Below are 26,122 nucleotides of genomic sequence, written 5' to 3'. Positions count from 1 at the left end.
TGAACACCCCATTCCCTTCTTACACACACCCTGCCTGTGAAAAGGAAACACCCTTTCCCCATTCTCTGGAATATGAAGCCAGTCCTCCCTGCTTTAGTTTGTTACAGAATTTCTTTCTTCTCTTACTACTCGATGATACAAGTTTCACATTTAAATCCTGTGTGCGCAGGCTTTGCTTACAAGTTTGTGTTTTTCCACCTTTAGCTCTCCACCTCTCTAACTTAATTCTGTTTGAGCCCCTTTTGTTAGTCTTTCCAAACCTCACATACTCCATCACCAGTTCCTCTCTGCAGTGTGCCTCTTTTCACCACTTTCTTCTACTATGCAGCTTGCCCCAGTCTATCCTTCTACCCACATTTTTTACCAAGGAAAATCACCTTCCCATTTCTTTCTCATTAAAGTATACTCTTACCCAGAAACTTTTTTTTTTTCCATTTCTAATGAATATTGTTATTCATTAATCAAAAAACATAAGACTAAAGCAGTCATGTTTCAATTATTTCTGTTTGCTGTCTTGTTTGAGGGTTTTTAACAATGCTTGGAGTAAGCAATATTCTACAGCTTGCAAAACACAGAATACACTTATACCACCTACTATCAAAATATTGTTTCAAGAATAAAATTCATGCTGAAATAGATTAAAGACATTAAATTACATTTCATACACATTTGAAAGCCCATGCTTCCTACAATCTGAGGTTGAAATCTTCAGTTACATTATTTGGAGAAGATCATTCATTTCCATTTGCAAAGAACCTTTCATTAGAGTACTATAGAATACAATTATTAAAACTCACAAAACCTCTGCAGATATAGGTTAGATAAAGAACAATACGAAGGCTGCTTTTCACAAAGAAAGGATAGTTATTAAAAGCATTTTAAGTTGGCACAGAACTAAAAAGCCAAAGAAAATAATAAGACATAAGCAAGCATAGCATAAACAACTCATACATTAATAATTTGTTCCATGATGAAAACTAAACCACAAGACAAAGCTTTCCTTCATCAGCAAACAATGCAGAAAACCCTTCCAGTCTATGTTATAGGTGAAGCACTTTCTTGAAATCATATCAGACTATGCATGTGATCTCATTTGGGAACTCTAACAGCTACAAATAGAGGAAACAATGTCTGCTCTCAAGATATATTGAATTTTCCCAACAAACCTTATAATGCACAAGCACGGCATGTAGGTTAAACTAAGAATGAATAAAATCACAATAGAGAGCCATATACTGCTAACATCTAAAATACACATTACTTTCCAAAATCCAGTTACTCATGCAAGTTTTCCTCAGCCTGAGCAACAGAATAAGCACTTGTACTGTCTGAATTAAAAGCAAACAAAAACCCACCCCCAAAAACTCAGACAAATGACTTGTTTTCTCACAAATAAGTTATTTTTTTTTTCTGTGTAAAATATAATACAGATGTGACAAGGAATAAAAAATGTTTGAAGTATTTTGACTTAAAATAAGTTGTGCAAATAATTCTAAACCAATCTCCTTATATCTACAAGACAAACATCCGAAAGAGGCCCAAACCATCTCTTCCTCCTCATTTTACATATAGCACTGTATTCAAGTAGCTCACTGTTTCCTGAGGTTATCAGTTGGCTTCATCTTTGGAGTGGAGTACAGGAAGTAATTAAAGCTACAACATCTTGACAGTTTTTCACTCTTTTGTGCCAAAGCACATACTTTTTACAAATGTAACAAAGTGCACATGCACCAAACAATCTCTTCTCAACCACTTGTGTACAGCTAGACATCTATTTACAAGGTATTTTCAAGTTACGTGGAAGTTCAAGACAGGAAAGGGGAAAGAATTACTTTAACTGAAAAAGGACTAGCATTACTTTTGTCTAGTTCCCTGTTAAAAGAAACTTTTAAATCACTTCTGTAGAACAACACACTGCTTTCCTCAAGGCTGCTTTTACTGAAAGAAGTGCACAGCTTTAAAAGTAATACGAAGGGAAGGGCAGTGATACTGAAGACCTCTGTAGATAAGAAAGATGCAGTCAATATAGACAGAAAAATTTCTAAACATTATTTATTCAGTTCCTTCTGAAGAATCTGACACTTTTACTGTGCTCTGCAACAACCTCCAGCAGCCCCAAAAAACTCTGACAGAATACCTTGATTTCTACCAAGAGAAAGTTTAAAACCATCATCCTTTATCTGGCATTGTAGAGGGGGAAAACTAAGCAAAATAAATCAAATTTTAGCCACCACTTTAAGAAGTCCTTTGCAAGCAAAACAGTCAAGCACAGGATGCTCTGATATAGGAGCCAACAAGTCCCCACCAGTTTGTTAAGATCTATTCCTCCCAGGTTCTTTCAGATGCAACAACAGTATTTTGTACAGAGAGTTTTATATCACCTCTTCCTATCATGAATGTGCATTACTTTCTGCTCTGCTTAAAAGACAAGGAAAAATAATTCAGGGAAACTATAAAGGACAACCAGTAAGACAGAGAGCAAGAAAATCTCTCTACTTGTCATTTCAGACACCTGATGAGCAAGTAAAATGGGTAGTCCACTACCCAGCCAGTGTTAACTGGTCTTAAAAGGAGAAGCACTGAGAAGATGGTGCAGGACACACTGGCTCTCTGGCAGGGCACATCCACCCCCACACCCCAGGAGGTGGAAATACATGTTCAAAGCTCTTCCAATAAAGACAGTCTTAAATGGCCAAAATTACTCACAAGCAGTGAGTAACTCAAATGTCCAGGGAGCTGCTAGTTCATCACCATCCTTACTCAGACCTCCACTGTTATTATGCACGAGAGTTTGAGGGGTCCATCACAATAACAAGAGTTGGGGAAGGCGGAACTAAAACTGGCAGATCCTTTAGCAGAATTCAAACAGAATTTAAAAAATGAAGGACAAGAAACTGTGAAGGGAAGCTAGGAGGGATGCCTTCTATTCCCATTTTCCTTCTTCTCTCACTCTCCCCTGTTCTATAGATTATTCCCCTGTGCATCCTCTTCTGAGGCTCCTGAACTTTCCTCCCACAGGTTTAATCCATCCCCAAACAAACAAGCACCCTCTCCTGTCCTCCTGCCCACATAGCCTTCTCTCAGACTCCTCAGCCTGGGGGAGTAGAGGAGTGGGAAGAAAAGGGTAAGAATCCAGATCCAGGCCTGCTTTAGCTTCCAAAAAAGACTTTGGACACTTTAAGCATAAAGGACCAGCCTGGTGAGCAGAGCTAGGAGTGGTACTCACACCATGACTGAGCACTGGGAATCATCCTCTCCCTCACCATTACAGAAGCCTGCCCTCACACGTGCAGGGTCCTGAGGAGCTGGATCAGGCTCACTGGTGCTTGGGAAAAGCATCACAGAGTGCTCAGGCTCTTATTCCATCTCTGGGGAAGTACAGGAGGCCACTACAGGAGATGGGGTCAGCCCCCACTAAACAGACGCCTTGGGTCTGACCTGTCACTGCCTCTCACATCCAACAACTCTGCTCTCATTTCTGCAGCAAAGGCAAACCATGAATGCAGGGAAAACTGGTGGATACTTGCTCTTCCTACACCCCTCTGCCTTTCTGACCTGCTCTGCTGAATATTTTGAAGAGAGGGTATTAGACATTCTTCTGCTCCTTCCCTTTACAACCCTCACAAAGGGAATTGATTTTGCTTAGCTGCAGAAGGTTATTACAGCAGGAAATGCTGGGGAAGGAGCACATGACTTCAATGCTGTTCTCACAAGAGAGAGACCTCCTACCCTTTGTTTCAGTTTTTTCTCATTTTTCTTAAAAGAATTTGAAACAAAACACATAACAAAATATTTTTAAATCAATTCTCTGCCATTACATAGAAGCCACAATCAGTATGTTAAAGTTGAACAACAAATGACAGGATGCAATCTTCTCTTCAAGTAAAGTGAAAAATCAAACAAAAAATTCAATGAATAGCTGTATGTTATTGTGAAATCATGCACAAGAAGTGTTTTACCTGTTTTGCAAAGTTATTTTGGTGAAAGGATAGGGGGGCAGAAAAATGGAGGTTAAGAACTGTGGATTTCTAAAGCTTTTTTTATCCAGGAATTGAGAAAATATTTTCTTTGGGCTTTTTTTTTAAACCACTGCCCCCTTTTCCAAAAATCATTAATTCTTTATCAGTTGCGGGTAGCAGTGCTAGTGTTCTCCACATAATGTCATGCAGGGATATACACACACACCCTGCATTCAGAGAGCTGCACCAGAAATTGGACTCACTAGAGCAAAAAAAGAACCTTAAATGATCTCAGCAGGGAGCCCAGAAGAGAGGAAGGGCATGAAGATGTTTAAAAATACGTGATTCTGTTTTATGTTTGAATTTGAAAACAGCCTAGATTCTTCACTGCTTTAAGTACAAATTTCTGAGTTTCTGTCACCGAGGAAAAATGGAACAACACATGATTTCTTTTTCATGGACAGTAAACAGAACAGCAAGAAGAATCTTTCCCTTTTTGGAAACACTCATCTTTAAAGATTTCCTTCCAGAAAGGTGGTGTTTTATATTTGACAATCAGAGTCCCAGATATGTTAGCAACGGTAGATGACTATTCCAGGAGATCATAAAAAATTTAAAAAATTGTATTGGAAAATGTTTTTGATGTACAGTGGTAGACTCCTTAGAGCTGTGGTGATGTGCTTTGCAGCTCCTGCAGTAATTGCTCCCATGTCTCCTGCTCCCACCCCCCATGGTTTAATGCATGTCAATATTCAGCCCTGTTCAGTGCTGCCATACATCTCCCAGGGGACCTCACCTCCTCCTCTTTAAGCTTTTGTCTCCGCTTTTCTTCAACAGCTGCTCTCTTCTGCTCCTCTCTCTGCCTCTGCTCCTCCAGCCTTCTCCATCGCTCCTCCATTTGCTTCTCATACTGAAGTTTTGCTCTTCTCTCCTTCTCCAGTATCTGCTGCTCCCTAGCAGCTTGTGCAGAGAAAAAGGTGCATTTCACATCATGCAAATTCTCTTCTCTTTTAAAATTATTTGGTAACATGAAACAATAGTGTAAAACAACAAATGCCAGTACACAGGGTTTTAGTTGACTGAGATTGAAAATATAGTGCACAGAAGTGTTGAGATGATTAGTAAATCTAAGCAATTTGTTCAGTACATAAAGAGGGAAGCCCTTGTACACAAGGTGCCAGTTTGTACCTCTCATCTATGTAAAAAACAGTGTACAGAACAAATCAGCAATGTTTTTATGTTTCAAGTCCCTCTGAAGCTGAAAGCCAAATTATTTTTTCAGACATACTGCTCCTAGTAATCTTTGAAGGAAATCAGCTGTATTTGTTGAAGCAAAAGCCCTTGGGACTTCCTTAAAACTGTGCTTCTTATTACAAAGCTGCCTTTAAAATAGACACATGTAAACAACATATTCTGTGTTTTCTATGGAGTTTTGAAAATACTTCTTTCAGCTCATTATTTGGTGCTACATCTTTACCCACTTATACCTTTTCAGATGAAAAAAAATTACTTCTGTACTGAGGTTTTGCCCAGCTGTTTATTCCAACTGCAGCAATAATCTTCATGGGACATTACCCTGATGTTTCAGAAACTCAGACTGCAACAACAGATACTGGACTGCTGCTTCAGGTGTACATAAAACAAGTAGCAGGAGTTAACGTGGCAAATTGAGAGGAAAAATCCATTTCCCATGCAAGTGTATTCCATAAAAAGGCAGGAAAGAGGAGGTCTGCAAGCATGCCTATACACACAAAAGCCCGTAGGATCACATACCAACACACATACAGCCAATATCAAAGAGGGAATATTGCTAGGCTAAGAACTTGAAAGTCAGGGAAAGCCAGAATCAACAGTGTTTATAAAAAAGCTACTCCTTCTTCCTGCTCACTTATGCCTGTGTTTCTTCAGTTCCTGTTTCCTTTTGCAGCACATCATCACCCTTCCAACTCTCCCACTGTTCCTAGGCTCTTGTCCAGCCATTCCAGACCAGCCTTTCCCCCTCAGTTCCTGCCCCCAGGCTTTAACCACAGCTGTGACTTTCTGTCCCTCTTAGCCCCACTCCGTCCTCTCTCCCTTGGGTGAAAGCCAGAGTCTTCCCAACACCCAGATCCTTTTCCAACATTCCATTTCTTTCCCTTGAATACAGAATCCTTCTACAATACTTCATCCTCAAATCCAGCCTGCTTTCCAGAATACCTTCTAGCTTATTCTTGTCAGAAATACACTTGGTGTTGTCTTTCCCTTCTATCCTATGAAAATCCACTCATCCTCCCCACTCAAGACAGGGCAGTATGAGGGGAGTGTCAGTGATGCAGTGAACCTGGACTGAATGCATGAAGTTCAGACTTGTCAACAGAAAAAGTTACCTCAGAGACAGTGGATAACAAGTGACCAGGCATGAACTGCTCCAACTGCTAGCCACATCAGGTAGAGCAGGTGACAAAGCATGCTGGAGTCCATAAAAACCAAAAATAAAGTGAGGTGTCCAGAGATTGTGCTAAGATTACCTTCTGAGTAAGCAGGTGAAACCTGGGACTGATTCTGGACAAAGAAGTAAACAATTCTGTCATCATGGACACATGTACAATTCTTGTTGCTTAATTTAGGGATGCTAAACCACTGATTAATGAGTTTTGGCTCAGGTGAAAAAGTTACTTCATATTGCTATACAGTACCTGCTGACTGCTCAAAGAGCTGACCCTTGGGGGAACATGCTGCTTTTTTCTGAACTTCTAAAAGAAAATTCTCACAATCAAATTGTGACCAAAACTCAAAGCTCCCCACTACAGAAATGGTCTTAAGAATATGCTTCCAGGAGGCATATATGATGCCTGGGAGAAAATTGCAGACACCACCTTCCAAATCCCCTGGGCCAATCACTCCCAAAATCTCCAGGTTTCAGTTTCCTTTTCATCTTTTCTACTTTGAGTCCTTTCCAATCTAATCACCATTTCACTTTCTCGGGAACCAGAAAAGAAGGGATAATCAGAAGGAAAGAAGAGAATAACCTACACTGAGCGTACCTGGAAGAGAAGAAAATCTGAGATAGACAGAAGCTTGGGCAAGATTAAGTACTAAAGAGCAGCAGATTTTTACCAAATTACCAAAAGGAATTGTGCGGACCAAGCCCATGGTAATGAAAAAATGTCAAGTCACTGGTCTCAAGCCCCAGACTTTGCAAAGAAATAGTCAACAGTTTATTTCTTGCAAGAAAAACAGTATTTTCCTATGATTATTTTGACAGGTGCCCATACTTGTTTAGTTGACATTTCCTCAAAATATATGTTTACCTTAAATTTTGCAAAAATCATAAGACACTGACAATTCCTTCTGCCAGGTATTGTCAGGTTATCTCTAGGAGCAGTGCTACTGATCTTTCTTGTCATTACCATGAGGAAAAGTGAAGTTAACTGTTTAACAGCTTTTTATATACACAGAGAGATATAGGAAGTCCAAATCAATGTTGAACAGAAAATTTAAATTTAAGTGTATATATATATGTATACACACAGACATATATGTATATTTTAATTGTGTATACACCCACTCCCCTTAAATATATATTTAAACTTTTTACATATCTATTTTACAATTATCTCAACATTTCCCTAGTCATATTAATAGATTAAAAATAAGTGATTGTTTTAAACAAAATCTGAAATCATTGATAAAAAATATTCTTCAGTTCCTGAATAACATAAGCATTCTCCTGAAAGATTAACCATTTTACAACTTCCAGAAAAGTACACACTTCAATGCTGCACTTAAAAACTCTATTATATATTTCAATATGGCTAAAACCAAAGAGATTAAAATTGAAGTTGTTTTATCAAATCATCTTACATATTTTTCTGAGTATTATTCAAGGCTTATTTGGGATTTTCACAAACCACAATCATAACAACAGTATCTTGAACATAAGCCTATATTCAAAGGCACACAAATCAAAGAAGAAAGTAAACTTGTAAATATAAAATACGAAATATTTGACTGGAAATGCAAGAATATTATCTTTTATAATTTAAGTTAAAAGAAGTGGTAAAGACTAGGAACAGAATGAACAACAAGATTTAAAAATCAGAACACAAAAAATGCTATGTTAGTTAGTTAAGCCTATTAAAAGTTGTATATAAATAATAGATACACCTCCTGCCAACTTACCAAGGTATTTCTCCCTTTCCTCTCTTCTTTCCTTTGCCAGTCTTTGTCTTTCATCAGTTTTTAGAAATCCATCAATAGCTGAAGACAGAAGGAGGGAAAAAAAAAGCCTTAAAAAGCTGTGAAGCAAAACTAAAGAAGGATCCAAAAGAAATTAAAAGAATCCATCAAAAAGAAATCATAACTACTGCATTTAACAACTCCAATAACAAAAGCAATTTTGCTGTTGTATGTGGGCAGGTTAATGAGCTGGGATTTGGGCACCTCTCGAGCACAGTCTCCCACTCACTGCTGAACTCCAAGCACGGCTCCTCACTGCAAATGCCTGACTCTTCTTCTCAGAGCAAACAAGCATGCTGTTAGTGCTTGTTTCAGAACCTGAAACTTCCTTGGGAAAAACGGTAAGGATGCAATTAACATGCATTTATCTTTGTTAACAAGCTCATTTTAAATGTTTTGGCTAGGTAGGAAAAGGTAGCTTAGAAAAGCAGTGAGCAGCTATGGAGTCCCAGCCTTTATATTTATGGCAGACCACAGCCCCCCAGTTTCCTTGCTTGCTCAGCATTTCAACAACCAGCAATTACTGCTGGATGAGGCTACAGAAGCAGCAGCCCTGCTGCCCTCTTTCCCAGGCAGGAAACACTTTGTTTCCTCCTGGAGTTGGTATCTAAAAGTAAGATACTTGTCTAGGACCAGGTCGCCCAAGGATGTTTTGTAAGGATGTGTCTGGGATTCAGACACCTCAGCTCTTTGCACAGCATGAGCAGCTGAAAAGCCCAGTTTAAGGAGGCAGGAAGGCAGAGTGTGACACACCAGGTGCCTCAGGGTCACCTGCCTGCATGCCCTGGAACAAGCATCAAAGGGACCTAAGATGGACCTTCTGCAACAGCAGGAAAAAGGTCACCAGTGAGTGCCTTGACAGACCATCCAGGGGATGGCATTCTCTTAAAACACCTCCAGTGCCCTCCCTGCCCTCCCTGCTCACGATCTCCTGAGGTGTAAGCAGTGCAAACAGGCATGGTGTCTCACAGCACAGTTTACATCATTTGCAGTCATTATCTGGGCTCCCTACTGAGTTACTGAATTCTAATTAGGTCCCCTTCCTTTTGCTCTGAGAACTGCACCTGTTAATTTTATCAGATAAATATGAATGGAAAACTTACATAGACTGTAACCCCAACTGCCTTCCTAAAACATCACACTTGCAGGTTCCTTTCCAAAGATATCCTGTCTGTGGGAGCAAGGATTTTGCATAGGAAGTACCTTTCTCTAAAATGCACAGTTGTGTAGGAAAGGTGAAAGCCAGCCTCAGTGGCCTCAGTGACAAAGGCAGGTCTCAGCTGTCCCCCATTACAATAACAGCTTGCTTTTTCCCCAAGCAGCACCTTCAAAGACCATCTCTAATCCTCCTCAGCACATACAGACTGCAATTACCTGAAGGCAGCCAGGCCCCTGGAAAAATGTGATTATAGCTCCCAGCTGGTTAATTACAACTCAATTTGTGGGTCAAATACATATTTATTTATTTATTTCCAAAGACTCATCCTACTTCTATACTAGTCCACTTGTTTGCTCACTTGGCTGACATTTATTTTCAGATTTGACAAGGAAGAAGGAGACAAGAGGTGGCAGCTCAGTAAAGCAGCCATGGCAAAGTTTTGTTACTACTTTGAAAGGGCCTGCAGTAAGGAGCCAAGAAGGTGAATCAGCATAGGTATTTCACAGCTCCAATGGAAAGCTTTTCAGTGGCCTTAAAGTCAAACAAACATAAAACCTACAACTCATGCTAGAAGCAGGAGAGGAATGTGAAATTCTGGTGGATCAAAAGCCCAAAGATAGAAGACTGAGCTTGGGAACAAGGAGGCTGGAGAAGGAAAGAAACAAACCGAGGCATGAGTTATGGTCTTCTGTGGCAAAGGATGTAACTCAGATGGAGAGGTGGAACCTAAAGTACAGAAACTAGAATGGGGACAAATGGAGGAATGGAAAGGAACAGCAAGAGAGTTCATGTCCATGAACTATGTTCACAAAATCCTGCACTGATTCTCATCACTCTCCTGGCTTACAGTAACTATCTCAGAAATCCACCAGCAAAAATGCATCCATTATGCCTATCAATAAAATCACAGCTAACTCATCGCTACTTTGATTGCTTCACAAACACCCCTGGTAAAAGTGGACCTAAAAGCCTTGCTCACAACTCCATTGCTATCCAAAGTCGATGCACAATTTTTCAGGTTAGCTTTCTCAAGCATTTGAATATCTCAACCCAATTCAGAAAATACTATAAGATGGTCAAAGTTGTGATGTCAGATATTAAAGGAACCAGAATGTATGCAAATTGAAACAGTCTGTACAATTTTTATTTTGCCTGTTCCTACATATATATATTACACTTTTTCCTTTTAGGTCCCTTTGCTTATTCATTCAGGGCATAAGAGTTGAACTAAGTTCAAAGTTATTAGTGCTTCTTGCACTTTCTTTCTGAAACTGAAAAGTAGACAAAACTATACTTAAAGGCTTTTTGGAGAACAGCACTTTTTTTCTGAAACTGAAAAGTAGACAAAACTTTACTTAAAGGCTTTTTGGAGAACAGCATTCCACACTTGGCTATGTCACAGGTGAAACCACAAATACATGGAATGATGATCATTACATATGCAATACACCAACATGAAAAAAAAAAACAACCCACCAATAAAACAGTGGAGGGAAACTGCATTCTAATACATACAGGCATCAAACACAAGATGGCAAGAGTAGCATTAAAATAGCACAGGCATCCTCAATGCTGGCATTTCTGAACTCAAGTACTTTGCAAATGAGCATGCCTGCCAAAAATCAGAAACTTTACTTCAGAAAGTAAATAGAGTTTTGAAGGACAGAGTAACTGAACCCTGGGTGATAGCTTATACATTGAGATGATTTTCAAAGACCAAAATGATTGTACTTTATGCATCTTCATATAACATTCAGATAAATGCAGTGGGCACAGCAGTTACCTGTGACAAGGAATTTCATTAATGACAGGAATTCAAATCCCTCTGGCAAAGCAGACTGCAAGCAGCAAGCTGGCACAGGTAACTATCCCGGGAGTAGTGTAAGGGCATGCCTGTCCCCTAGCAGGGAACTGCCAGCAGAGGGCAGGAGAAGGTCTCAATGAACAACAAAACCCCGCGGCAAAGGCGCTCTCACGGAGCTGTGACCTCGGGTTAAGTCTGTATACGCAGCTTTATCCTGAGCCTTCCTCATATTTACAGCTAAGCCGCTGATCCCTCACTTAGAGAGGCACGTAACAGCTAACAACATGTTTAAGAGTCAGGATATAAACGCAGGCTGGCTGTTCCTCTGCCAACCAGAGTAATGAATACAAAGGGATACTGGCAGAAAATTCCCTAATAAATGTTTATTTCCAGACTTGCAGAGGAATAAGGAAACTGCTCAAATAATAAGATCCAAGATTTTACTCTCAGGAAATGCACACGTACAAATTGCTTCTGCTTATTACTCTATCTCCCAGCCCTCCCCAAAAGTCCTTTGCACCGAGTCCCCACTCTCTAAGGCATGTACTTAGGCACTGGGCTAATTCCTTGAGATTGTGCCTCATTTTTTGATTGAGGAGGGCCAGATGTTCATCTGGGACTTTGTTACAATGAGCATTTCTAAAGAAAAAGACCATAACATAAAACCAGTTCGAATGTCATCAGCAAACCTGCAGGAATGATGTAACAGCTGATGCTGCAGGATTCCTTCAATACTTCCATGTTCCCTGAAAATAAATATTCACAGAACTAAAACCCAACATGTTAATCACTGCTTCAACCCTTTTTTATGGGCAAGGTAAACCTATTCAGACTGATGAAACAGGGCCAGAACATGTCCACACACACTGCTCTGCTCCACATCCTGCTTGTGAAGCCTCTTGGTGGTTGCTCAAGACAGAGGAAGGCTGTCCTCTCCTGATGAGACATAGCAAGCTCTGTCTTTTAAAATCCATATCCTGTTTTTGGTGAGAAAACAAGTACCCAAGCAGGACAATTAGGTTAGTGGAAGCTGAGGCTACATTTCAAAAGGACCAACAGGCTGCTTGGGCAGCTCCTCTCCTGAAATTCACACCTAAGTAATTGTCAGCAGGTAAGGTCTCTACTATTTTTTTTCCATTTTGTTATTGAACCCACACCCCCATCTATCCTCTCTAATACCCCATGGTATTTGGTTTCACAATATATTTATACACAGCAGATATTGAAGTCCTTGTTGGGCACCATGACAGAAGAAATGGGCATCTGAGACCAGCTCTACACAGCAGTGTTCCACACACCGAGGCCTTTGGCCATCCTGCATGACCACATTCAGGACATTTACACCTTTGTCCATTCTACCTGACATTGTCCAGCACTTTTAGACCTTTGCCACAATATGCAGTGATGCTGCTGAATCTGTGAAATTGCCCAGTTTGGATGCAGTTGTGCCAGTGGGCAGCCTTGCCTGGGTCACCACTGCACTTACACCCACTGCACTGCTGGCAAACTCTTTTTTCAAACAATCTTCATCTGTAAAACTGACATTTTGCTCCCTAAAATCTGCTTTGTCTCTCTTGGGACTGTTCTTTGAGACAATAATGAACAGACATTTTCCACCTGTCATTGTTTCCCTCTGGGTATTCCTGATTGAAGAAATGTTCAGGTTTTCAGCTATTAACTATACTTGGAGGGGAAAAAGAATTACAAAGCTGTGTGTGACTGTACATGGATGGCAATTTCTATTGGCAAAATGCACTTTTCCTAAATTTTAATTTTAAAGCTGAGAGGTTTTCAGGTAGAGGCAACATGCAAACACCACAAGAGCTTTGCAGGTAGGTTCAGTAAGATTTAGTGAATTGTCCTTTTTGACAATTATCTTTTTCACATTTTCTTTAATTAAAAAGCTTTTTATTCTATGGCATTCAAAAATCTTATTACAAAGAATCAGAATTCCCCCAGTTTCGGATACTTATTTTTAGATTTGCCAGGCTGGATTTCAAATATAACCAGAAAAGAAAAAGGAGCATTGTCCATTTTGTCTAATTAAAATACCAGAATGGTTATTTGTTGTTATAAAGATGTTAAGTGGATGAAGTCATTAAAGACAAACAGTTGCCAAGCACAGTGACATTTCAGAACCCCAGGCTAATTGTCTGAGAGGTGGCCTGGCAGATAGAACAGAGAAGCTGTTGGGGACTTCATGCTCTGGTTAAACAACAAGGACACCTGCCTTATGCTCCTGCTCCCCCACCCTGCATTTTCAAATTACCCATTTGAATGAAGAACTTCAGCTGTAAGACATACTTACACAAAGACTGCAGTAGCAAAATATATCCTACTGGTATGTTTATTTAAGTTTAGGGTGAAATTGTTCCAAAATGCTGGCCAAATAACCTTGAAACAATACATAGAATATAAATACATCATTTTGTGATCACATATATTAACATAAATATCTTAATTACTACATGGGGAGGAGAAAATTGCTAAAACATTAATGTTCTCAGTTTTGCACAAGCCCATAGACACCTAATTAGCTCCATGGGATTGTGTACAAATGTGTGTGCAGCCCTAAGAGTGCCCCAAGGAGACTCCAGTATGAGGCAGACACAGCAGATGCACCTCAAGAGCACTCAGAGAATGGTAAGATACATTGGCAGAATGCTTTTACTTATGAAAACACTATATAATTAATCCAGTGTTATTATTTATTTAGTTTACTGAACAGGTCCCTGCTATACAGCCCCCCACAGCCCACACCAAGCAGTACCACTGTTTCCTACACTGATGTTTTATTCATGTGCTTCCACAACCTCTCAGGCAGAAAGGAGTCCAGAGGCTTAACCAGTTCTTGACAATGTCTTTCTCACAGATTTAACACACATGAACATTTACAGCTGTATTTTTCAAACAGCCCTAGACCCCAGACCCATGTGGCATCTACAGGCAGGATCTTCCTTTCTACAGCCTGCCCAGCAACTTTCTAGACTGTGCATTCTGGAAAGGAAAAAAACAAACAAACCCAAACAAATAACATTAAAAAAAAAAAAAAAAAAATCACCAAAAAACCTCACAAAAAATATTGTTTCTAATCCACAATTAACATTCTGAAACTTCTACAGTTTGCCAAGGTGGCACTAGCTTGAAATTTTACACTAAAACAACAAGCAAACCTATGAACCCCAAAGCTATAAACATTTCAAATTGAAATTTTTTTCCCATGGCTGAAATACTTTTTTTCTTTCATTCACTTACTGCCTATCTCCTGAATCAGCAATAGCCCCAACTTGTATTTGCAGTTTATGCATTGATAAACTTGCACAGACTAGTTTCACTGACTTCAGCAGAATGACTTGTGTTAAAACAGAAGATATGGAAATACCTTGTTAGGATCAGGAAGCCCATGCTTACCCCACCCAAATCTGAAAAAAGGTCCTATCACTCATGTACTATCATACTGAATGGAAAATTCATTTTTTGGAAGGAGAGTAGCTATAAGTACTGTAGACATCCCTTGCCTGGCTCCCTGTACTTTGACTTTTGCAAGAAAAAGCCTCAGTGGAAGACAGCAGACCTCAGGACAGTTATTTTGTCCAAATTATCTAAGGGAAACTTTACAGGATCAGATAGAATTGTGTTTTTCCATCACACTAAATTCAATCCAAACAGCCTCATTTTAGGAACACATACATCAAAATGAAAGAAATTCCATTTATTTGTAACAATTTTTGTTACCAAAAGGAAAAAAGCTTTGGATCTATAGTGCATAGGTGTAGCCAGCAGCACTCTGTCCAATGTGTATTCTACACTGATGTTTTATTTATGTGCTTCTGTAATCTCTCAGGCAGAAAGGAGTCAGAAGGTTTAACCAGTGCTTTACAATGTCTTTCCCTCAGATTTAACACACATGAACATGTATAGCTGTATTTATGTGTATAGTGTAGTCTAGCACAATTCAATTTCTAATTAAAAGTTTCTGGACTGACAATACACATCTATGTATCCACATCTGCTGATGTTATATATTGATTATTAGGTATTAGATAACCAGAGCTTAGTGAAACAGTAGCATCTCACTGAGAAATTCAGCTATTTTTAGCATGAGAAGAGCAGATGGGGACTGTAAGTACCCATTTCTCCCACCTCCACTGGCTTGTAATCCCCAAATGCACATTAAACCCCACTTCCTGCTCACGTTAATTGGCTTTGCTGGTGTGTGGCACTGAGCAGTGATCTCATGCTTTGGTGGTTTTCACTGCTGTGTTGCACTCTCCAGTGCCAGCCAAAGGCAGGGAGCCTGAGCTGCTCCCCTGTGCCCAGGCAGGCAGAGCTGGGGGAAGCCTTGGGCAGCCCCTGGTGGGCGAGCAGCTGAGCTGGGCTGCACTGGGGCTGCACTGGGGGCACCAGAGCTCATTCTCCTGCTGAACACCTGACCCATCCCTCACAGCAGCACCCCATACTGCACATTTGAACACATTTAAAGCCAAGGGGTGCGGGAGCCAGCACTTGCCAATATTGTCTGCAGAACACAGAGCTCCCAGATGTGAGCACCCAGGTAACCTGCAGCACACTGGGCTCAGCTCCTGTCCTCAGGCTCTGAGGCCAAGCAGCCCCAGCAACCTTCCCCTCTGCAGGGGGGGCTGTCCTGCCTCCACCCGCAGGCCAGGCACCCCCACAGCAGCACCGAGCATTCACATTTAGCTTCACAGACAAGAGGGAAGCTGGAATGATTTCCCCACTGTGGCAGTTACCTGGAACATGTCACGCTGCCCAGCTCAAGGCACTGAAGGGCACTGCTGAAGGCCATTCTTGTGCTGCCAGAGCTCCTGCTCACAGCACCAGTCCACAGCAGCTGCAAATCTCTAATTTCAGCTGACTCAAGGGTCACAGGACAGCATTTTGGAGGAAACCCCAGCAGTCCCTGTACATCCTGCCTTCCACTGTGGCCTTTTTGCAGGCCAGGGATCTCTGCAGCAAACTGACTGTCAGCAGATGGGGCAGCCAATAAAGACATTTTTTAAAATCCTATAATCAAACTGGTATTAATGTCTATGTCTATGTCTAGGTACCCAAACTAAAGCATGACAAAAATTTACACCTTGCTTCTAAACCAACTTCACCCAGAAAGTTTTCTTTTGGAGCCTGAAGTGAAAATGATAAGGATTTGTCAGTATGCTCTCAGAAACTGTCCTTAAAAATATTTAAGACAATCCTAGAAGAAATGATAAAACAAAAGAAAAATCTACAAATCAAAGGCTCACACTTGGGTGACAGAGGCTTGGTGCACGACCACTTCAGAGGGGGCAATTTGTACAGTGCAACATAGACCACCAACCTTCCACTGCACATGTCTGTACAGGGATGGTTCTGTAGACTCCTTTTACTAGGTCTGTTTTCATTTCAAGTCTTATTTCATAGAAACTGCAAAAGAGACACTGGTGCTTTGGGATTTGCTCTGAGTTGCAGCAAAGATACAGTTGGAGAACAAGAAAATACTCTTGGCTCCTAACAATGCTTACGGAGGCGTGAGGTGTTGCCAGCACGATGAAATTTTTTTCCCTGGATAGTAAAATTAAATTGTTAACATTACCTTCATCTACCACTATACTCTGTCCTCCATGAGGGAAGATTTGGAGAAAGTTTCAGGATGCTTCTGCTTTCTGTGGTCAGCAAAGTGAATACAAAGCATTTAACAAAAGAAGAAGCCATTTGCAATTTTCCATTTATACATATATATATATCTATCAAAAGAAAGTGTTGATGACTTACCAACACTACATGCAGCTATCAAGGACTGACCTAAATAACCTCCACTTTGCTCTACCCACACCTCAAGCACTGCTGAAACAATGTATTATTCCAAATAGAAGCAGCTTCCAGCATCAGACGTAGAAAGCACATTTTCCCTGTGATTTGGCAAAAGCTTCCAAAATAAAAAGAAGCAAAGCTGATTAATCCACAGCACACATGATCAAGTGAACTTCATCCTCTATGGACTTGGCTAAGCTCAGGAGCAACAGTTAAAATGTTGCTTTTGCTGTGCTTCACACTAATTATATTTCCCAGTCATTTATTTCAGGGAGAACACCCATTGACTATCAAAATCAAAACAATTTATTCTAGGAACATGCACAGTAAATCCTCGTATGGAAGAAAAGCTTTAACAATTAAATGTTTGCTTCAAAGTTTTTTCTTGCATTTTAGTAGATGAACTACACCAACATAGTTGATATTGATAATGTTATGTATGGACATACATAGTCATACAGTTTTAACTATATTTATGAGCAATGCCAATTCATCGAAGTGTATTCCACACAGCTCCTGGTTTTGCATCCCCAGTCTTGGCCCCTACACATAATTCTTAATAATGCACATAATTTAGTGGTGGGCTCCAAATACCCTTTTAAATCCAGAACATGATCTTTTTTCCCCTCTGGCATTTATGCAGTCAGTCTCGTCTGAGAATCTAATCATTCTAGGTCTTCCATCAAGAGCTAATGTCCTTGTTGGGATTTCTGCTTACTTTTCTACTTGTGCTTTAGCTGTGAGCTTCTGCCATTCAAGGAATTCCAAGCACAAGGCGTTCAGTGCATGTAGGTCCACCTGCAAAATACTGCTGAGACCTGACCATGTGCTGGCAACCTCTCTGCCCCAGAGAACAAAACATTACATTTACATACATCCTTTTGTACATATGTATGCATTCCTGAACAATTACTTATTATGATTGTTCTTGGTCCAACAATTTAATATTGGCCACTGTGCACACAAAGTGTTAATTGCCTCTGTTAGAAACCAATCAAGCCTCCTGAAGGGCAGAGCTCCAAAAGCAAGAACTTCATTCAACTCTTACCCTTGAACTATAGTAAAGGGTCTGATTTACTTGGAGCTTCTAGAAGTTTAGGAAATATGCCAAAGTAAAAACTGCCTTAACACTGACCCAGGCAAGCCCATCTGTGCACAGGGCTGGTGTTGAAGGAGTCCAGGTCAGGGAGTGACAGTGACAACTGAGACAGGTTGGGACCCATCCCCCTTGCCTAAATCCTGCTCCATTCTGACAATGTTTGCATTTTATGGAAACACAAGACCTTAGATCTATTAGGTTAGTACTTGGAAGATTATTTTTCAAGGGCAAGAGACAGCAAGGAGATGGACAGACACACAAATAAGGCTGAACATTTCTGCATGCCTTGAACCAGTCATGTGAACCAATGTTCTTTAGTGGAATTTATTTGGAGAGTCAATATCTTACCAAATGTAAAAAAGATTAGGTCTGCCTTTTTAGCACCCCAAAACCTACGTCTGTGTTTAATCCCTAATTTCTCAGAGGATTATTCAGAGTTCCAGTATAAATTATATTAGCTGTTTATGCAAACTCAGAACACAAATCACACTATTCATGGAGCTCTTAACCTACAGAATTATAAAGATAATTTACCAAACTCAAACTTTCCACGCAAGAGAGGTGAGTGGATTATGCATCCACCGATTTTCAAACCTCAAAAAGAAGGCTTTTTCCGGGTAACAATCTGGAGCATTTACAAAGATTTACAAAAATCTATAAAATTAAAGGATAAATCAGAATATAAAATGACTAAACTGTACACAAAGTGCTTAAATGATAAGCTAAGATGAAAACATACACCGATACAGGCCTGACAGCACACTGAAGCCAACACAAAGAGGCCAATTAAAACATAGTGGGTCACCAAGCTCTGCAGTAAGGAGCATTAGCACAGAGATCAGATCCTGGATTCAGCATTTTCTGTCAAAGTTCATCTGAACTTTCACAGTGATGTGTGGCAACACTGCACAGGATGAAGGGAAACTCCATTTTACACTGGTGTCTCCTACCTTCTTCTGTGACCCTCTTGGCCCACAGAGAAACAAGTTGAGAGACAGAGTTCATATTCCAGCCAACAACTGCAGCTTTCAGGGCTGAGACAAGTCTGCCCTGCCCTGGCTCTCCCCTGTGCAGGAGCAGGGGAGAACCATGGTGTTCCCATGGCACAGGCATTTTAGAGCCTTCAGACACAAACAGGCCCTTGCACATCCATGTGCACTCTATAAGCACAGTGTTTTCTTTCCACTGTTACCAGAATTCATTTCAAAGATGAGACACACTAGCCCAGCACTTAATTTGTAAAGAAAATACAGATACTTATAGAACAGCAGAACATGACTTTAAATATTAAAGAAAAAAAAAAAGTAGCTTATATTTGTCCAAAATGACAGATGTCTATTAAGAGGCTCATATGGGTCTTCCACCACAGTATAAGAAAAGTTATCTGGTTCAAAGACTAAATTTTTTTTATTACTTTATTCCTTCTGCCTCGGTATACTCTCACACATGATTTTGTAGCACTTGGCAAAGCAAATTTTTGTTCTCATTCATAAATAAGGGCAGAGCTGGAAATCTGGCCCACAGATTTTTATTTTTCTGGTAATTTAAATTCTTCAAACAAGTTACTTCAGACAAGCCTCTACAGGGCACTGAAAAGCCTCCTTTCTTACAGGGCTGTGCCTTGACACCAGATTCTCTACTGAGGTGTTCTCAGAGGTCAGGGGCATTCATAAACAATTCTCTCCTGAAAGTGGTGAATTTTAGGCCCTGTAATATAAGGGTGAGCTTTTACTGCATTCTGTGGCATCACCTGCTTTTATCATCTTTGTGGGAACATAGCATCCTTTAGACTGTAATTTCTGACAAATTTGTTTGACATTGACTGATGGCTTCAACAGCTAATTACTGGTGAGAAGAAAGAAGGATGGACAGACAAAAAGATGTGATCCTCTATATTTAAGTTCTTTCTCAAGAAATACAGACAACTGAGCTCTTGAAATTGTAGCAAGACACTTAAAACCTGCATCAAAATCCTTATTCATTTGCATTTCTCCAGAAATACAGCATATTAAGTACACAATGCACTTTCAATAAAGGCTTTCTATCTTCAAGGTCTCAGCTACCCACAACATGATGGCCTTGAGTAAAAATAAAACCCACAAGAACTCAAAAAAATCTATTAAAACTCATGGAAGTTTCTACAAAGAACAAATACAGAAATCTCCATATTATGTTTTTTGATAACCTAATAGTTCAGAGAAAAATCTCTAGCTTCTCCTGCATTTTCTGAATAACTCACCTAGAATTAAGCTAACAATAAAAATGAGAGGACATAGATTAGCCAAAAAACAAATTTAAACACACAGTTTAAATATTTCAGGAAAAAAGACACATGATGTTATGCAATACTGATATTTATCTAATTAACTGCCTGTCAGGGTTTGAGCCTGGCACAGAGCCAGCGCCCCCATGAAAATGCCTCACCCTGGTGTCTGCTGTGAGATGTGACCAGGAATAAGCAAAACAGGCTCCAACTTAAACATAAAGAACACTTTATTACCTAAAACTACAGGAAAAATAGGGAAAGACTATAAGGAAAAGAAAAAAAAAATTGAAAACCTTACAAAAACCACTTTTCCTCCTCCCCACTCCCTGACTTTCCCAATCCAATACATTCTCTCAAAAACACCAACTGCCCAGCCCGGCACGACACTTTAGTATACTCAAACTGCAGTTCATGAAGAGGAAAGGAGTCCTTCTTGTTCCATAGGCTTCTGGAAACACACTGAAACCTCGGATGCTTCCTTGTCACTTCGGCACCGCCCGGGGGAAAAAAAAAAGTCCTTTTGCCGCTTGTGACATGTTCCTTCCATGCCCAGTGCTCTCACCACCGAGACATGGCCAGAGCTGCTTTTAGGGTGGTCTTTCAAGGATGCCTTGTCTCACTCCAAAAAGGCACAGTCTCTGCTTTTGGGACATCTGCCCCCCCCATATTTTTCCAACCCCCTGGGGCCGGGGGGTCCTCACGAATGAACCCTCCTGGTTTTGAGGCACTGCCTCCCCCTAAATGCAGTCTGTGTCACAGGAACAACTGAGTCCATGGCTACAAGAAAAAGTCCAGCCAAAAGGCCACTCCAAATCATCTCTCCCCATCCAATCATCTCCACAATCTCCGGGCCAAAGTCCTTATCTCATCTCATCTCTCATCTCCCTTCTTATTCAGCTTCGAGGAGGATTAGCATTTTTTGCAAGGCCCCAATCATGCAAGAAAGGGTTAAAAGTTTTCAGTCTCTGTCTGTCCTGGGACGAGATGATACTCCCACACGTGCTGCTGCTGCGGCCGGCCGCTCTCCCTCCCCCCTTCTCCTCCTGGCTGGCTGCCATCACATTCGGTGCCGCCGGCTCTCTCTCTCTCTCCTGGGGGGGGGCTGGCTGCCCGATGTCTCGATGTCTCTTGGGGCTCCGCCACCCTTCCATCCTTGAAAGCCCCCTCAACCCCCACCTCTGTCCAGGCCCCAGGCCTACCGCATGGCGGTCCCTCCCCCGCCCAGCAGCAGCGGGCCGGGCGGGGGAAGAGATCTGACCTCTTCGCCCGACGATGTCCAAAAGAGGAAGTGCCAGGGCAGTGCCTTGCTTTTAACCCCTGTGTATTCTCGGAGGTGTGTCCAAACCCCACTGGCTACACCAGGTGTCAGTATGAAACCCAAAACCTTCATTGGTTTGACCACAGCTTCCCAGAATTCCCACTCCTTCCTGGTCAAACCATGACACTGCCTGACATTTAAACTGACAGCTTAAAGAAAGGCAGAGACAAGATATAAGATGGGAACTGTAAAAGAAGCTTAATCCAGTGTCACAATGTTAAACTGCCAAGATAAACTGACCAACAATAATGGCAGAATAATTTTCAGTGATAATGTCTTTTGAGTTATTTATAAAAAGCAAAACGAGAAACTGAGTGCTTGCAGTTCATCAAAACATCACTGTTTGGCTAAAAAAGTGGAGGCTGACAGATGAGTTTGAAAAAAATATTTGCAGGAAACATTCCGAGCTCTGAATGGAAACAAAGATAATTATTTGCACAAGTGAACAGTAGCACAAATGTATGAAGATTGATGGTGGCTGAATTTTCACTCAACCTTCTCCTGTGTGGGATGCCACACTGAATCCACCAAATCTAATCACACAGCCTGGCTCTTTTGGCACACAGATTTATTTAATGCTATGACACAATCTAGTAGCACGTGGTGTGGATGAGTTTGTGGGGATAAAAAGCAAGCTCTTCAATAGAGATAAATGCATGATGAATGCGAGGAATTGAAGGTCACACAGCCTTGGCAGACAATACTTTGTTCTAATTCATTTAGAAAACACTTGAATGATGATTTAGCAATTAAATTATCTACTTGCAATACAACATAATTACACATTTTGGAAGATAGAGTCTAGTTGGCGTAATTCCTTCTAATGTGTGTTCAGACTTTGTAAGTCTACAATTAGCTTATATATGGATTAGCTGGTATTTTCTGTTTAAAATTTACTTTTTAGTTTTCTCTTATTCTTTGTTCTTCCCTCTCCCCCTTTTCTGATGCATTGCAGTTGTGGTTTTAATAAAACAATTGCTGGCAGAAAATTTAACCTGACTGATCCTGCAAATAAAACAAACACAGCTTTTTTTGCAGCAAAATATAGGAATTTACAGTCAAAAGCTTAAAACTTTGCACCCCAAAATAGTAAAACAATTGGTTTAATTCTTGTAACAACCTGTCTCATCACCTTTCCCTGCCCAAATATCAACACTAAATCCCAAACTATGTTATTTCCTACCTGATTATTTTTCTTTTTATGGCACAAAATCTGTAAGAAATTTCTAGGTTTATATAATGCTTCAGGACATTTGCACCATTAAATCTTGCATGTTCAGTAATTCAGTGTCTGAGTATCTATTTAAAATTTACTCCTTATCTTTCCCCTTAACATCTCACTGTGGTTTCCAGCGAGAGTGTTCACCTCTCAGGCTGCCAGAGCTGACATTACAGCTACAGAGTAGAGACACATACAAAACTTTCATCATATCAAGAACATAATCAATTATTTAAAACTATTCCTATTCTGGATCCTACAAAACTGAAGAAGTTTTATTTTAAAAATATCTTCTCAGCTATACCTCAGGGATAAACTGGTGCAAATCTGCAACACAATTATGGAAATAACATATAATTATCAACTGACTAAATTCCTTATCTTCCAGCAATCTACCAGGTTTATTCAAGTTAGACTGTCTTTTCATCACTTTTTTTGCTGTTTGCAATATAGTTATTTAGGATTTACTACATATAAACATGTCCTATTGCTATGTTATACCTCAAAAATAAATGGGCTGTAGCAACTAAGTTTCAGATTATTGACTGAATAATTTCCCATAAATTATGCAATGCAAACTAAATTACAAGTGACAAATAGCTGCTAAAGGTATTAAAATTACTTGGAAACCCCTCAATTTCCAATTTGTACTGTTTACAAACTGCGCAGACAATGAACAACAGAAGGGGTTAATCCGAAGGAATTTGCCAGCAAAACAAAACCCAAAACACACCAGGATCTCAGGATCCCCACAAAAGCCACGGTCCAAGCTCCCTGACCACCCAGGCAGTATCAGATCTACTGGACTGCACCAGTTTGGGGCAAACACTGACACCACCTTGCACCCATCTCCCCTCCACACTAACTCTTTCATTAAGAGGGTTTTCACACAGGGCTCCACTCCCTTGAAGACACCTCTGGCACAGAGAAGGGGCAGTGCCCCATGGAGGGACCCAAAGCGAGGCTGCAGACTGGCTGTTCCTCTGGGCTCAGGCACTGGCACCCCATCTCCAGCCCATCCCAGCTGGTTCAGAGACCACCCTGCTGGCCTGGCACTGCTATGCCCACTCTGCAGTGCTGGGGACAGAGCACAGAAACTCTGCTGCATTACTGCCAATGCACAAAACTCTGAATTACTCCTTTGTTTCACATGAGAGAACTGGCAAAGTGCTCAGCTCCACATCTCTGCTCCTCACAGCCCAGGACCTCCCTCCTTGTCCATGGAGAGCCCAGGCTGCACACCGTCACTGAACAGCCCTGTGAAACCACAGGAGCAACAAACACCGACTTTCTCCCACGCCCCTTTTTGTTTCTCATCTTTTACTGCCACAGAAACCTGCATGCTCTTTTCCACTTCTGGCTTCCAAGAATCACTGACTGACATAAAATAGGGTGATTTTTCACCACATAAAGAACAGCAATTAAACCACAACAAAACAAAAAAAAAGCTAATAGGGTGACTAGTCTGCCCACTAGATAGATAACTGAGTAAAACAATAGCTATGTCAATAACAAGTAGTGTACCAGGTTTCTGGTATTTTTAAACACAAATGTCTCATCAAGTCCAACTGTTATATGAATTGGTTTAAAACAAAACAAGGTTTGCACAGTGATATTTACTTCTCTCTCTTGTTTTATTTTTTTTTTAACAGATGATTATAAAGTGTGAAGTACTTTTGACAGAAAATTAAACTGTTTAATACTGGTATTATTACATTCTTCTATTTCTATCTTAATAAGTAACACATGCCCACTACCCATGCCTATGATCATGCTGGGTACTTTATACATAAAAGAGGTTCATAAATAAACAATTGTAACACACAGAGATGGCTGCTGGTGCACAAGTACCCAAAAGCCAGGAAACATCCATTTGCTCACTGCACAGAGGCCCCCAGCTGCTAACAGAAGGGAAGGAGAAGTTCTTCTGCTCAGTAATGCACATCCCAAGACACCAGCAGCCACTCCTGCTTAATAAGTGAGAAGTGATCAAATAAAAACAATTTCAGGGAAAAGAAAATGTTAAACCTACACAGCTATGTTTTGGGTTCCCCTACCTCACTTTGTATTAACCTCTCACCTTCTTCCTAAGTTTTTGGACATACTTCTCATCAACATTTCCCCAAACTAAAGGCTGGAATGTCAACAAGAATCATCAGGTATTTTTATTTTGCCACCTTAAAAAGCAAGACTTAGGATGAAGGGTGTTTTGAACACACATCTTCTGAAGGGCAGATTCTTACCCTGTGTAATCCATCATGGCAGTTCAGCTAAAAGATCAGGGCTACTTGCCTAATAAAATCTGCAGGTCTAAAATCCAAGGTGATATCAAAACCCAGTTAAAGAGCCACATATTAATGAAAACAAAACAAAACAGGACAACCCCATACAAACACAGCAAGTTCTGAAATTGATAAAGGTAGAAACCAGGAGGAAATATGAAAGGTTTCAGTTTGAAAATAGGAAGCACTCAAGGTGAAAATGAAATCAGCCTGCTTTGCAAACTCTCATTATTAATATCATAAAGATCTAGCCAGATGGGAGACAATATCCTGCACAGTGCAGCTGAGACAACAGCAGGGAAACAAAATCATTCTTCTTTTCAACTGTAATAGCACAGCCAGTACTAAGAGTTGTTTTCAGAAAACACTCTGCAGGGTTTATTTTGAATAAAAAGTAAAGTACAGCCTCTCCTGAGCCTTGTCTATAACTGCCACTGCTGCAGACAAGTCACAATGATTTCTTCTCTCTGTTGAAGAGGAGCTCTCAAGGATGTTTCTGACAACCACTTAAGCAAAGAGCATGATAATCTCAAAGACAACATTCCTAAACACTATTTGAAGAGATCATATATGTTTCCTCCTCTGTCATGGGTTGACCCGGAAGGAGTGGGAATTCTGGGAAGCTGTGGTCAAACCAATGAAGGTTTTGGGTTTCATACTGACACCTGGTGTAGCCAGTGGGGTTTGGACACACCTCCGAGAATACACAGGGGTTAAAAGCAGGGCACTGCCCTGGCATTTCCTCTTTGGACATCGCCGGCCGAGGAGTTCAGACCTCTCTCCCTCGCCCGGCCCGCTGCTGCTGGGCGGGGGAGGGGCCAGCCACATGGTAGGCCCGGGGCCGGGACAGAGATGGGCTTGAGGGGGCTTCGGGGGGGGCTTCGAGGATGGAAGGGTGGCGGAGCCCCAAGAGACATCGAGATATCGGGCAGCCAGCCCCTTTCCCCCCCCCCCCCCCCCGGAGAGAGAGAGAGCCCGGCCGGCCGCAGC

The 26,122-nt window shown here is 40.8% G+C and overlaps 1 protein-coding gene across 6 annotated transcripts in view; it reads right to left on the bottom strand.

The window, feature by feature from the left end:
- Positions 1 to 26,122, bottom strand: part of MAP7D2 (MAP7 domain containing 2) — an 84,221-nt gene that overhangs the window by 28,742 nt on the left and 29,357 nt on the right. For all 6 annotated transcript variants that reach the window (XM_064707427.1, XM_064707442.1, XM_064707451.1 and 3 more), the window contains exons 2-3: positions 8,121 to 8,198; positions 4,756 to 4,919 (exon numbers count right to left, since the gene is read on the bottom strand). In XM_064707427.1, the coding sequence (XP_064563497.1) occupies positions 4,756 to 4,919; positions 8,121 to 8,198 (242 nt within the window). The remainder of the gene's footprint in view (positions 1 to 4,755; positions 4,920 to 8,120; positions 8,199 to 26,122) is intronic.

The sequence above is a fragment of the Zonotrichia leucophrys genome, chromosome 1, assembly GCF_028769735.1.
Source record: "Zonotrichia leucophrys gambelii isolate GWCS_2022_RI chromosome 1, RI_Zleu_2.0, whole genome shotgun sequence".
NCBI classification, from domain to species: domain Eukaryota; kingdom Metazoa; phylum Chordata; class Aves; order Passeriformes; family Passerellidae; genus Zonotrichia; species Zonotrichia leucophrys.
This window is presented reverse-complemented; position numbering and strand designations above follow the sequence as displayed.